Here is a 12,484-nt window from a genome sequence, read left to right on the forward strand (position 1 = left end):
TGCTTTTCAGAGTCCCCAGGTAATTGCTTTTTGTATTTTGTCTGAACTTGTTAGTTATCTTCTGTGATAGAGAGGCTGTAGTGAACTTACTCTATCTTGACTTTACCAGAAATGTGTAATAATGCTATGGGAATTCGTTTTGGATTGATCCAGGATCAGAAAACGTGCACTGTGTTGGTGGCCATGTCCTTTAATTCCAAACAGTTCCTTAACATTTTTCATTTTGTACGGTGCAGAGCAGGGCCAGTTTTGTAGAATCTCTCTTTCCTACTCCTCAAACTTTTCTCCTCACCATTCCAATGAAACTCTCTTGCCTGATGGCTTCTGTGTTGCTTAATCCAGTGGGTGTTTCTCTGTCTTCATCTTAATTTCTCAGCACATTCAATTCTTCTCTTCTTGAAATACTTTCTCTGCCTGGCCTCCGAGACATGACTCCCTCTTGGTTCCCTGCTACCTCCATGGCCACTGCTTCTCATCCTCTTTGCTGGTCCCTCCCAAGGCCCAGCCTCCAGACCTTAGAGTCCCTTCGAGCACCAGCCTTTCTCTACACTGAGTCCATTCATGGTCTTATCCATCCCCATAATTTGCAGTTCCACCCATTCACTGATTCCCAATTATAGCTCCATCTCAGGCATCTGTAAACTCTGCCTTCAGACATCTTCATGTGTGTCTAGTAGGCATTTCAAACTTCTATCATGTCCAAAATAAAATTCCTGATTTCCTCCCTGCCCCAAACCTGTTCCTTCCATAGTCTCCATCTTAGTAAATGGATATGTTATTCTTCTGGCTTTTCAGAGTAGAAATCTCGGCATCTTCCTTCATTCCTCATCTTGTCTTGCACTCCACTGTACCAGTCTTTCTTAAATATATCCAGAATCTGACCACTTCTTACCTTATTGACAGCTACCACCTTAGTGCAGGCCACCGTTATATTTCATGTCCTTTCCCCTCTTGCTCCTCCTCTTGCCCTCTACAATCTGTCCTTCACATCAGCCCAAACGGTCCTTTCACAACTCAGGTCAGATCACGTCATTCCTCTGTTCAAACCCTTAGTGGTTTCTCACATCTCTAAGCACAGTACAAAGGCCTGAAAGTCCCATCCAAGATCTTCAACACCCTTCCCCTGTCCCACCATGTCCCCCCTATATTGGCCTCCAGGATGTTCCTAGATCACAGCTAGCAGTTTCTTCCTCAGGGCCTTTGCACTTACTGTTCCTTTGGCTCGGAATGCTTTTCCACGTAATCACATGACTTGTTCTCTCACGGAATTCAGTTCTCTGCTCAAATGTCACCCTATAAAGAGGCCTTTTCTGAGTGCCCTATTTAGAATACCACCAAGCCTCTGTGCCCCTTATACTCCCTATTGCTTTTACCAGATTTTCTTTTTCTTCATTGCATTAATCCCCCCTGGCATGATACATTTGATCAGGTGCTTACTGACAGTCTTTCTCAGTAGAGTGTAAGCTCTAGGAGGGCAGGAACCATGTCAGTCTAGAATGATTTTGGGTACACAGTGCTCAGTAGGGGTTTGTACAATAGGTGACTCAGTAAAATGCTTTTGAATATGTAGATTTTATCTCTGTCCTTGGGGCAGGCTCCTTGGAGCCATACAAACTTTCTTCCTACAGTCATGGTCCAGGGGAGGGACGGCCCCTTGCTCCCCACCCTCCAGTTCCCAGGCCAGGGCAGCTGGGCCACCAGCCTCGAGCCCCCTCAGTGAACGTTGACAGTCACAGTGGACATCACCCTGCCAGCATCTCCTGCAATTCCAAACGCCAGGGCCGAGGAAGCATTTGTCAGTCCCCTAGCTCTTGAGTTGCAGAGAGGTCAGTGGCACAGCCCACTTCCCAGAATGTCATCCAGGTGCCTGTTTCTCCATTACCCTGGGTCCATCATTCAGCCTGCCAGCAGGCGAGGGAGGAGACTGGTGGCTCGGCTCCATCTTTTTCCTCCTTTTTGCTCTCCCTCATCTATTGTCAGAGCTAATTCAAGGCAGTGAAGCCTAATCACTGCCCCAAGGTTGGTGACAGTGGGCAGCTACTGGCTGGGGCCAGGCAGTGACTGTCATGCTCCATAGTGACAGGCAGATGCAACTGCTGCACGGAAACTGAAGTAGAGCAAATAGCTGGTGGAGTGACAGCCCTGGAATGTGGCCTCCGGGATGAACTGCTTCCTGGGATGTCTCTCTTGCACGAGACACCCACGTGCATCCCAGGTACCAGGTCTGCTGAGTGTGTGACAATTTGCATTCTGCAAGGGGATTTCACATACCTCTCATTTGTCCCCACGTCTACTGGGTTTTCTTGCTTAAAATTTTTTTACTTAAAGTCACTCTTTTTACTGTATGGTTGTGAGTGTTTTGACAAGTGCATACAGTTGTGTACCCACCTCCACAATCAGAACATCAGCCCCCAACGCTGTCATGCCCCTCGTGGTCAGTCCCTTTCTCCACCTCTGGCTGCTGGCAGCCACTGATTTGTTTCCTATCTTTATAGCTTTGCCTTTTCCAGAATGTCATATGAATGGACTCTTACAGCACGTAGCCTTTTGAGTCTGGCTTCTTTTCACTCAGCTTAATGCGTTTGGGAATTATTCATGTTATTGTGTGTATCAGTTATTCCTTTTTATTGCTGAGTATTATTCCACTGAATGGAAACTTGTCTGTCCCTCCCCAGCTGACAGATATTTAGGTTGTTTGTAGATTTTGGTGATTATGAATAAAGCTATTAAAAACATGTGCATGTGGTTTTTGTGTAAATGTGAGCTTTTGTTTCCCCTGGGTAAATCCTTGGAGTAGAAATATTAGGTTGTATGGTAGGTATATATTTAATTTTCTGAGAAGCTGCCAAACTGTCTTCTAAAGTGGTTGTACCCTTTTCCATTCCCGCCAGCAGTACATGAGGGTTCTGGTTCCTCCACCTCCTTGCCAACACTTGGTATAGTCAGCCTTTAACTTTAGCCATTCTCACAGGTGTACAGTGGTCTCACATTGTGGTTTTAATTTTCATTTTCCTAATGACTAATTACATTGAGCATCTTTTCATGTGTATATTTGCCATTCCTGTATCTTCTTTTGTGAAGTGTTTAAACCTTTTACCCATTTAAGAAATTGGGTTATTTTCTTATTGTTGAGTTTTGTGAGCTCTTTACATTTTTTGGATACAAGTTCTTTATCAGATATATGATTTGTAAATATTTTCTCCCAGTCTGTGGCTTGTCTTTTTATTCTCTTAACAGTGTCTTTGGAAGAGCAAAAGTTCTTAAATTTGATGAAGTCCAATTTCTTAGTTTGTTCTTTTAATGGATCAGGCTATTAATGTTACATCTAAGAAAACTTTACCTTATCTGAGATCACAATGATTTTCTGCTGTGTTTTCTTTTAACAGTTTTATAGTTTTAAAGTTTTATAGTTTTGAGTGTATGATCTGTTTTGCGATAATTTTTAACAAAGTGTGAGGTATGGATTAAAATTCATTTTTTTTTGCATGTGGATCTGCAGTTGTTCCCTACCATTTGTTGTAAAGACTCTTCTTCCTCCATGTCATTGTTTTCACACCTTGTCCAAGATCGGTTGATGTTTTTCGTGTGAATCTATTTCTGGGCTCTCCACTCTGTCCCATGGATCTATGTGATTATCCTTTCACTGACACCACGTTGTCCTGGCTACTGTAGTTTTATAAAGTCTGGAAATCAGGCAGTGACCACACCTACCTTTTCAGCATGTGGTTATTATTCCCCTCCCACTTTACAGATAAGGAAACTGACCACAGTCATGATTAGATGTCCCGCTTATAGCCTCCTGTATATAAAACGTTAGCTGCTCAGCACATACTCAAAATCCATATCTTCTCATCAGCCTGGCCTGATGTTCAGAGTGTGGTCTTTGGAATCTGGTTTGGCTTTAAGCCTTGGCCCTGCTTTTGTTAGTTGTGTGGCCCTGGGAAGGTAACTTTAATCTCTCTGTGCCTCAGTTTCCCTATCATAACATGAGTGTAATAATGGTACCCTCCTTATAGATCATGATGAAAATGAAATGAGACCATTTATGAGGTCAAACCCTATGAAATTGCTGATATTTGATCATTTTTGATGGACACGCATGATAATTTTGCACAGTTCAAGCTAAAATTCAAGTGTTCCTCATAGCACTAGATAGATGAGAGCGTGTGTGCTCCTGAGATGGTAGCCATAGCTGTCGCTGTCATAGTCACGAGTACTCCTGCCACTCCTGCTCTTACACTGTTATTGTTGAGGGCAGTGGTCCCGAGGCTGATGGTTCGTCTTCCACGTGTCCTCAGTCAGGCAGCCAAAGTCCACCCAGTAGTTCCTATGTGACAAGCTTCTTGCAAGTCTGCAAATTGTAAGTGGGCCTCTGGGGACAGAAGTGCCCACCTGGTACAGATGAGTGTGCCAAATGCAGAGGGAAAAGCTTGGTGGGAAGTAGGGGGGAGGTTGGCAGGACTTCCCAGGTGGGGCCTGTCAGGTGGGCTCTACCGGATGACTGGGAGTTTGGGATAGGAAGAACATTCCAGGTGCAGTTTACAGCTTGTGCAAAGGCTTGAAAGGGGGACGGGCTCAGGGGAGCCTGAGGTTTGATTCTGGGGTGGAGAAGCCAATGGTGGCCTAGAATGGGTTCACAAATCACCCCCATCCTTCCCCCCCACAGGTGGCCCTGCTTTGCTATACATCCTTGAGGAGCTGAATCTAGCAGACCTCTCCCACCTCTGCGTCTGCCATGGCTGCAAGAACCATCGTCATTGACCACGGCTCTGGCTTTCTGAAGGCTGGCTTTTCGGGGTTCAATGAGCCCCAGATGGTCTTCCCGAGCATCGTGAACTACATCCCTTGCAGGGAGAACCCCGGCCCCAGCTACGCCCGGCGGCGCGTGAGCCTAGGCATCGATCTTTGCCGTCCCGACACCTTTAGCTACCCCATCCACCGGGGCCGTGTCCTCAACTGGGAGGGTGTGGAGCACATCTGGTCATTTGTCCTAGAGAAACACAGGCTGGAGAATGAGAACTCCCCTGTGATGGTCACAGAGTTCCCCCTGAAGGAGCCTGCGGACCGTCAGAAGACCCTGGAGGTAAGGTCTTCTCAGGGCTGCCCTCACCAGGGAGCAGGGAACAGCCTGGCACTTGTGTTCAGACAGGAATGGGTATCAGGAACTCTGCTTTCTAAATAATTCGCCCCACGAATACTTACTGAGTAGCTAGTGTGTGCCTGGCACTTGTGTTAGACGAGAGGGGCTCACAGAGGCTCCTCCGGCAGAAAGAGACACAGCAGGTAAAATGCTCTGTGAACAGGGTGTTACCAGGGGTGGGAGGGACGCTGGATACTCATGGATTCCATAAATGTTCACAGATTATATTCTGGCCCTCAAAGAGCTTATGTTCTGGGAGAAGACTTGACCGTGAATAAGTTAACAAATAAGAATTTCAGGTAGTAATCAGTTCTGGAAACAAAATGAAATGGAGTGATAACTGACTGGAGGGAAGAAGGGGAGTCCTTTGAAGAGGGTGATCAGGGAGGGCTTCTTTGAGGAGGTGATTTCTCCCAGTGAGGCTGGAGCTCAGCAAACTAGGGAGGGTGGCAAGAGGGAGACAGGAAGGTGAGGTTTACAGGGGCTGGACCTCATAGGCCTGGTAGGCTATGGGATGTGGTTGGATCTTACTCTAAATCAAGGGTTGGCAAGCTATAGCCGGTGGGCCAAATCTGGCCCACCATCTGTCTTTATAAAGAAAGTTTTCTTGGAACATAGCCACGCCCACTCATTTACATATAGCCTATGGCTGTTTTCACACTGCAACAGCAGAGCTAAATAGTTGTACAGGGACTATAGCTTGTAAAGCCTAAAATATTTACTGTTGTAGATTTGCTAGATAAAATACATGATAGATTTGAAATTCAGATCAACAGCAAATAACGTTTTAGTGTAAGTATGTCTCAAATATTGCATGGGATATACTAAAACGTTACTTGTTGTCAATCTGAAATTCAGATTTTTTTTTTCTTTTTTTTTTTTGCAGTACGCGGGCCTCTCACTGCTGTGGCCTCTCCCGCCACGGAGCACAGGCTCCAGACGCGCAGGCCCAGCGGCCACGGCCCACGGGCCCAGCCGCTCCGCGGCACATGGGATCCTCCCGGACCGGGGCACGAACCCGCGTCCCCTGCATCGGCAGGCGGACTCCAACCACTGCGCCACCAGGGAAGCCCTGAAATTCAGATTTAATTGGGCATCTTGTATTTTTATTTGCTACATCTGGCATCCTGAGCCGTTTACAGAAAATGCTTCCCAACCTCTGCTCTGAGTGAATAAGCAGCTCCTGGGGGGCTTTAAGTGGGGTTGGGGGAGTCATGTTTGATTTTCTGTTTGAAAAAGAGGACCTTGGCTTCTATTCTATTTGGGGAATGGATGGTGAGGGGACAATATTCTGAGCGTGGGAGTGGAGGGAGGTCCCTTCCACTGAGGGGAGAAGGTAGGCCTGCCGGGGCCTGCAAAGACAGGTAAGTGGCCAAAGGCTACAGAAGGATGGGATGTTACAGCCTTTCTGCATCTGTAGTGTCAGAAACTTGGGGATGCAGCACTTGTATCTTCTCTCATCTCTTCTTTCTTCTAAGTAAATCGTTCAGGCTGGAAATCTGGCCCTTCACTATGGCCGCCACTTGTGTCCCCACTGCTCACATAACCCGGCATCTCAGCGCCCTTTCTCACAGGCTGAGGTCTCTTCCCACCCCTCCACCAAAACGGTCCTCTGAAAGGCCATCATCAGGCAAGCTCCCAAGGGCCAATCTGGCTCTTTCTAATCCTCCAGAACCCTTCCCTTATTCCCCCAGCATACGCTCCAAGGGGCCAGCTGGTCCCTGCAGGACACAGGTCTGTGCCGACTTCAACATTGTGAGCAGACGTGTAGTGAGGCCTTGGGGGAAACAGAAATGGATCGGGACACTTTGGGGAAAATACCCTGAGTGTCCATCTTCTCCCTTCTTGCAGATTATGTTTGAGTTACTGGATGTCCCGTCCATCTTCCTGGCTGACCAGCTGGAGATGTCCCTGTATGCCTCTGGCCTCCTGACCGGCGTGGTGGTAGATTCAGGCTACGGCCTGACCCGCGTGCAGCCTTTCCATCTGGGCTGCCCCTTACGGTCCAGTGCTAAGATGCTGGAGTTTGCAGGCCAGGATCTGTCGGCCTATCTCTTCAAGAGCCTTTTTAAGGAAGATTACAATCGACACAACCTGTTTCAGCTGGATACGGTGGCCACCACTCAGATGACCAAGTGCTACGTGCCGCAGAATCTGGGGGAGTCACTGGACTTTTATCAGAGCCTTCCAAGAGGCTCCGATGAGAATAATGCCTATCAGCTCCCGGATGGCAACCGTGTGGAGCTGACCCCCATGCAGCGGCTGGCTCCTGAGATGTTCTTCAGCCCTGAGGTGTTCGACCTGCAAGGGCCCAGCATCTCCCAGGCCGTCCTGGATTCCATCGAGACCTGCGACGCCTCCATGCACCCGCTGCTCGTCTCCCACCTGATGGCCTGCGGGGGCAACACCCTCTATCCTGGCTTCACCAAGCGTCTGTACAGGCTGATCGCTGATCATTTCTCCTCCACCAAGACCACCATGTGGGTGGGTTCCAACAGGAACTTTAGTGTCTGGCTGGGAGCGTCTGTAGTGGCTCATCTGTCGACTTACAAGTCTAAGTGGATGACCAGAGAGGAGTATGATGAGAGTTTCAAGATGTGACGGGCTGGCTGGCTCCCGGAACCCAGCTCCCATCAGATGGGCGTGGGTGGATTCATTTCAGCAAAAGGGGCTGGGCCAGGATGGGGTTAGCTGGCTTTGGAATTCAAAGGTCATGAGGGATTTTTTTTACGTTCTAGGGTTTTATCTTGTTTCAGGAGTGGGATCCAACCCATGGGAGGACAGGGTGTCATCCCTGGAAACCTTCCAGGGGGGTGGTCTGTCACTGGGATGGGAGCGGCCAGCTGCCATCTCCATGCTTAATAGCTACTTGTTTGTCCTGGCATCTCCCTTGGGTTGTCCCGTTCTTTTGGTTGAGTAGGTTTTAACTGGGGCAAGAGAGAATTAATTTTGAGTAGGGGATAGGGAAGGTGGGGATGGGGATAGTTGACGTTTCTAGACCTCCATCCTCTCATTGACTGGGGAGGAGTTGGTGCAGGTAGCCTGGAGTGCCCTTCCGGCCCTTGGGCCCCTGGCCAGGGTCTTGTTTTCTATATGCAAATAAACAACTTGTTTGAAAGTGCTGCCTTCTGTGATGGATGGGGGTAGGGTGGGCAGTCCCTTTGGGGGGACCCAGGGAACGTGAGTATGTGAGTGCCAGGGCGGGGCCAGGGAAGCCCCTGAGGACTCTGGAGACCTGTGAACAGTGGTTCCCACTGAGCAGAATGGATGGGGGCCTGGAGCATCCTCCTTCCATCGCCACGTTCTCCCCATTCATCCCGCACGTACCAATACTCTGCTGAAGTTTGCGTTCCTATTAGTGTAATGTTTATTCAGTAAATATTGGAGAACTGCTATGTGCCTGGTATTATGCTAGGCACTAGGTGAAAGAGATACATGAAGTTTCTGGTTTCAGGAGATTGTCATCTGCTGTGAGGGCGCAGGCGATAGATACAGGCAGACCTGGGCGATGCTGAGGGTTCAGTTCCAGATCACGGCGATAAAGCAAATATCACAAAAAAGAGAGCCTCGTGAATTTTTTGGTTTCCCAGTGCATATAAAAGTTATGTTTACGGGCTTCCCTGGTGGCGCAGTGGTTGAGAGTCCGCCTGCCGATGCAGGGGACGCGGGTTCGTGCCCCGGTCCGGGAAGATCCCACATGCCGTGGAGCGGCTGGGCCCGTGAGCCATGGCCGCTGAGCCTGCGCGTCCTGAGCCTGTGCTCCGCAACGGGAGAGGCTACAACAGTGAGAGGCCCGCGTACAGCAAAAAAAAAAAAAAAAAAAAAAAAAAAAAAAATTTATGTTTACACTGGGCTATAGGCTATTAAGTGTATAATAGCATTACATCTAAAAAAAACACATGCCTTAATTTAAAAATACTTTATTGCTAAAAGATGCTCTCATCTGAGCCTTCAACAAATTGTAGTAGTAACATCAAGGTTACAGATCACCATAATAAATATACTAATAATAATGAAGAAGTTTGAAAGATCGCGAGAATTGCCAAACTGTGATACAGAGACATGAAGGGAGTAAATCCTGTTGGAAAAGTGGCGCCTATAGACTTGCTCGACACCGGGTTGCCACAAATCAGTCTGAAAAAAAAAGAGAAAACACCAAAAAAACTCCACAATTATTTGTGAAGCACAATAAAGTGAAGCACAAGAAAATGAGGTGTGCCTGTAGGGAAATCGATTTCAGATGATGATGACTAAAATGAATTAAATGTTACAAGGTCACGTGATCTGGCTGCTGGAGGGATGCCTGTTTTGGATGGGGTGGACCGAGCTGGAGATTGCTGGCGACCATCGGCGACTGTGCCCCTCCCTCCTCAGCACGTTGTGAGGTCACACTTCCCAGTGTCCTCGGAGTTAGGTAGGGCTGACCACACATGGATTCTGGCTAGTTCAGTGGATGCCTGATCCTCAAAATAGTCCCATCAGCCTGTGGGATGCAGTGGATCTAATGGGGGAGGGGCAGAGTAGCAGGTGGAAGGAGGCAAACTGACTGAGTGGAGCAGAGCCCGCTCCCCAGCCTCACCCAGTCCCACCAACCTGCACTGCACTGGGACATGAGGAAGAATCTACTATGTTCAGCCACTGGGCTTTGGGGGTTGTTACAGCAGCGTTTTGCTTATTTTAACTAATACAGAGAAAGAAGTTCTAACTTACTATTTATTTAACAAATTTTTTTTTCTGGTAAGTGGCAGAAGTTTCTGGTAAGTGGCAGAAGTTGGAAGGGGCTTTTGGTTTCCCTAATGTTTGGTTCCCATCTGTCCCTCAGCATTAGGGAACCAAAAGTATAGTGGGTAGAGGATTGACGCCCAGGGAACCCTGATGTTCCAGGAATAGGAGGAGGGATTTGGAGACCACAGTCAAGCTCCCCTCATCTTTGACACATGAACCGTATTCTCTCAACCACATCCTTATCCCCGAAATTGAGCCATCAGTGGTCCCCAGGGGCAGAAGTGGGGCCTAGAAGGCCCCAGAGATTTGGAGTCAGACTTGAGCCCTGTCAGTAACGAAGCTACCTTGGGCTTCTTCTGAGTCTATCAGGTGTACGATAGGGAGTAACACTTTCTCCTCTCAGAGGTTTGGGGTTGAGAATGAGCTAAAATAAAAGATAAGTCATTTTGAAAGCTAGAAAGTTAATTGAAATAAGAGATAGTACTTTAAATTTTATAATTTGATATTTCTCTCTTACTAATCAGGAGTGTTAATAGCAACAGCAGCCACTGTGCCTTGTCGGGCATTGTGGTGAGTGCTTTACAAATGGACGTGCATTTAATCCTCACATGCACACTGTGAAATAAGTGATCTTTGTCCCCACTTACAAATAGGAAAACTGAAGCTTAGAGATGTTAAGCGCCTGCTCAAGTTCACAATCATGCTCAAGCTAATAATGGATTGCCAAATTAGGAATGGATTCAGCATTCCTGGAAGGAAACTAGATTAAAAGTGGCTGAAACATATTGGGATTTTTTGTCTCAGGTAACAAGTAGGCAGTCCAGTGGACCAGTGGTATAGCTCCCTCATCAAGGACTCTTCTTTTCCAATTTTAGTTTGTTGCCTCGTTTCACAAAATAGCTGCAGTAGCTCCTGGCATCACACCCACATTTCTTGCAGGAAAAGGCAGGTTGAAGGGAGTGTGCCATGTATCTGTTTATGGGAAAGCCTCATCCAGCTGACTTCTGCTTATGTCTCATTACTTAGAAGTAGCTGAAAGAAACAGGAGGCAGATGGGCATTGGGTGAGTTAACCCACAGCATCTGTCCCTTGGCAGAGGAGGGATTTGAACCTAGGTTTATCCATACTAAGGCCCAAGGTGTTATGCACAGTTCCAGACCACTTCCCAGTTTACTGGGCCTTGTTGGACCCCTTGGCCTGAGAGATGCAGATGTGTGATTTTTCCAGGCTTGAGTGAAAGCTGCTTTTGAATTGCAGTCAAGGTGTTGACATACCAAACAGTAATCTTTGTGCTCCAAATCGGTTTATTTGTGTACTCTTGAGCCTTAAAAAGCAGAAGTGGGGAAACACGGAAATGAGTATGAGAGAAAAGAGGGAGATGGAGAAGAGATGGGCAAGGGGTACTTTTTTTTTCCCCTTATTTAGCTCTGGGCAACTGTCATCAGAACTTTTTTTCTCATTTTATTCCAAATGTAACATTTAACCTTTCTGTTCAAGCATCAAATCTGGCTGCCTGGTGTATAATTACGAACTTTTCTTCACTTTCTTCCCCCTCCCCCACCTCGAAAGCTTTTAAAACTCCCTCGCTGGGTACCATCTCTCTCCTTCGACTCTCCAATTAAGTTAAAAATAGTAGCTCCGTGGGGCTGTGCAGGGCCATCAACCTAACATGGAACTGCTGGCACGCCAGGCCTGGCAGGGCAGTGAGTGGTGCCCAGAAGATGCCTGTTGGCTCTGGCATTGTCTGGCAGCTGCTCTGAGCTGGGGGAAGCTTATCCTCCACGAGGGGTCCGGGGCTGCCTGCCAGGGGCAACCAGGTGCAGGGGGGTGGGAGGCAGGGTCTTGGCAGCTGGGGAAGGGGCTGGGTGGAGCTGGCAGAGGGGACAAAGGGAAGGCCCCCCAGGCGGGCCGTTCACAGCTGTGAGGGTACAGTCCTGCCAGTTTCTATTGCCAGTTTCTGCTGGGGCTTGGCACCCTTGTATTTGGGTTTGGGGAGGGTTTGGATGCCCAAGTTTCCTTAGATAACCCTGATAGAAGCTTTAGGTTCTGCTGATACAGAGAACAAAGTCAGCGTTAATGCTGAGTACCCTCCTGGCTCTAGAAGAGACTCAGTGTCTCTCCCACCTCTGTGTCCCCTTTCCCTGGAGAGGCAGATGCTGAAATGGACAAAGGCTCATACTCTGAAGCCAGACTGTGCGGATTATCATTCTTGCTGTGCTGCTTTCTAGCTCTGTTGCCTTGAAGGAAGTTACTTAACCTCCTGTACCTCAGTCTTCCCATTTGTAAAATGGGCCCAATAAAGACACCTCCCTCAGGGTGGTTTTGATGATTACCAGATGGTTTTGATGAGTTAACGTATGTAAAACACTTAGCAAGTGCCAGACAAATAAGGATTAGCTATTATTACATCTGCATACACCAGCCTCTATTGATAAAGTCCTCAGGCAAAAAACCTGGCTTTTCTGTTTATTTTTACTTGATCACATGCAGGTAGGTGCTGGTGATACAAAACATCAAAAAGTGTTAACTTTCCAGGGGAAGGCGTTGTAGGGTAATTTGGTGATGGGGCAGAATCACATTCTATACACAAAGGTATCACAGGGATGGAGAGTGGCTGGC

The 12,484-nt window shown here is 47.7% G+C and overlaps 1 protein-coding gene across 2 annotated transcripts in view; it reads left to right on the plus strand.

Annotated features, from left to right (window-relative positions):
- Positions 1-8,258, plus strand: part of ACTL8 (actin like 8) — a 106,010-nt gene extending 97,752 nt beyond the window's left edge. For both annotated transcript variants that reach the window (XM_067711640.1, XM_067711631.1), the window contains 2 exons: positions 4,667-5,083; positions 6,992-8,258. In XM_067711640.1, coding sequence (XP_067567741.1) covers positions 4,736-5,083; positions 6,992-7,741 — 1,098 coding nt within the window. In that variant the 5' untranslated portion in view covers positions 4,667-4,735 and the 3' untranslated portion in view covers positions 7,742-8,258. The remainder of the gene's footprint in view (positions 1-4,666; positions 5,084-6,991) is intronic.
- The last annotated feature ends 4,226 nt before the right edge of the window (positions 8,259-12,484 follow it).

The sequence above is a fragment of the Pseudorca crassidens genome, chromosome 2, assembly GCF_039906515.1.
Source record: "Pseudorca crassidens isolate mPseCra1 chromosome 2, mPseCra1.hap1, whole genome shotgun sequence".
Taxonomy (NCBI): domain Eukaryota; kingdom Metazoa; phylum Chordata; class Mammalia; order Artiodactyla; family Delphinidae; genus Pseudorca; species Pseudorca crassidens.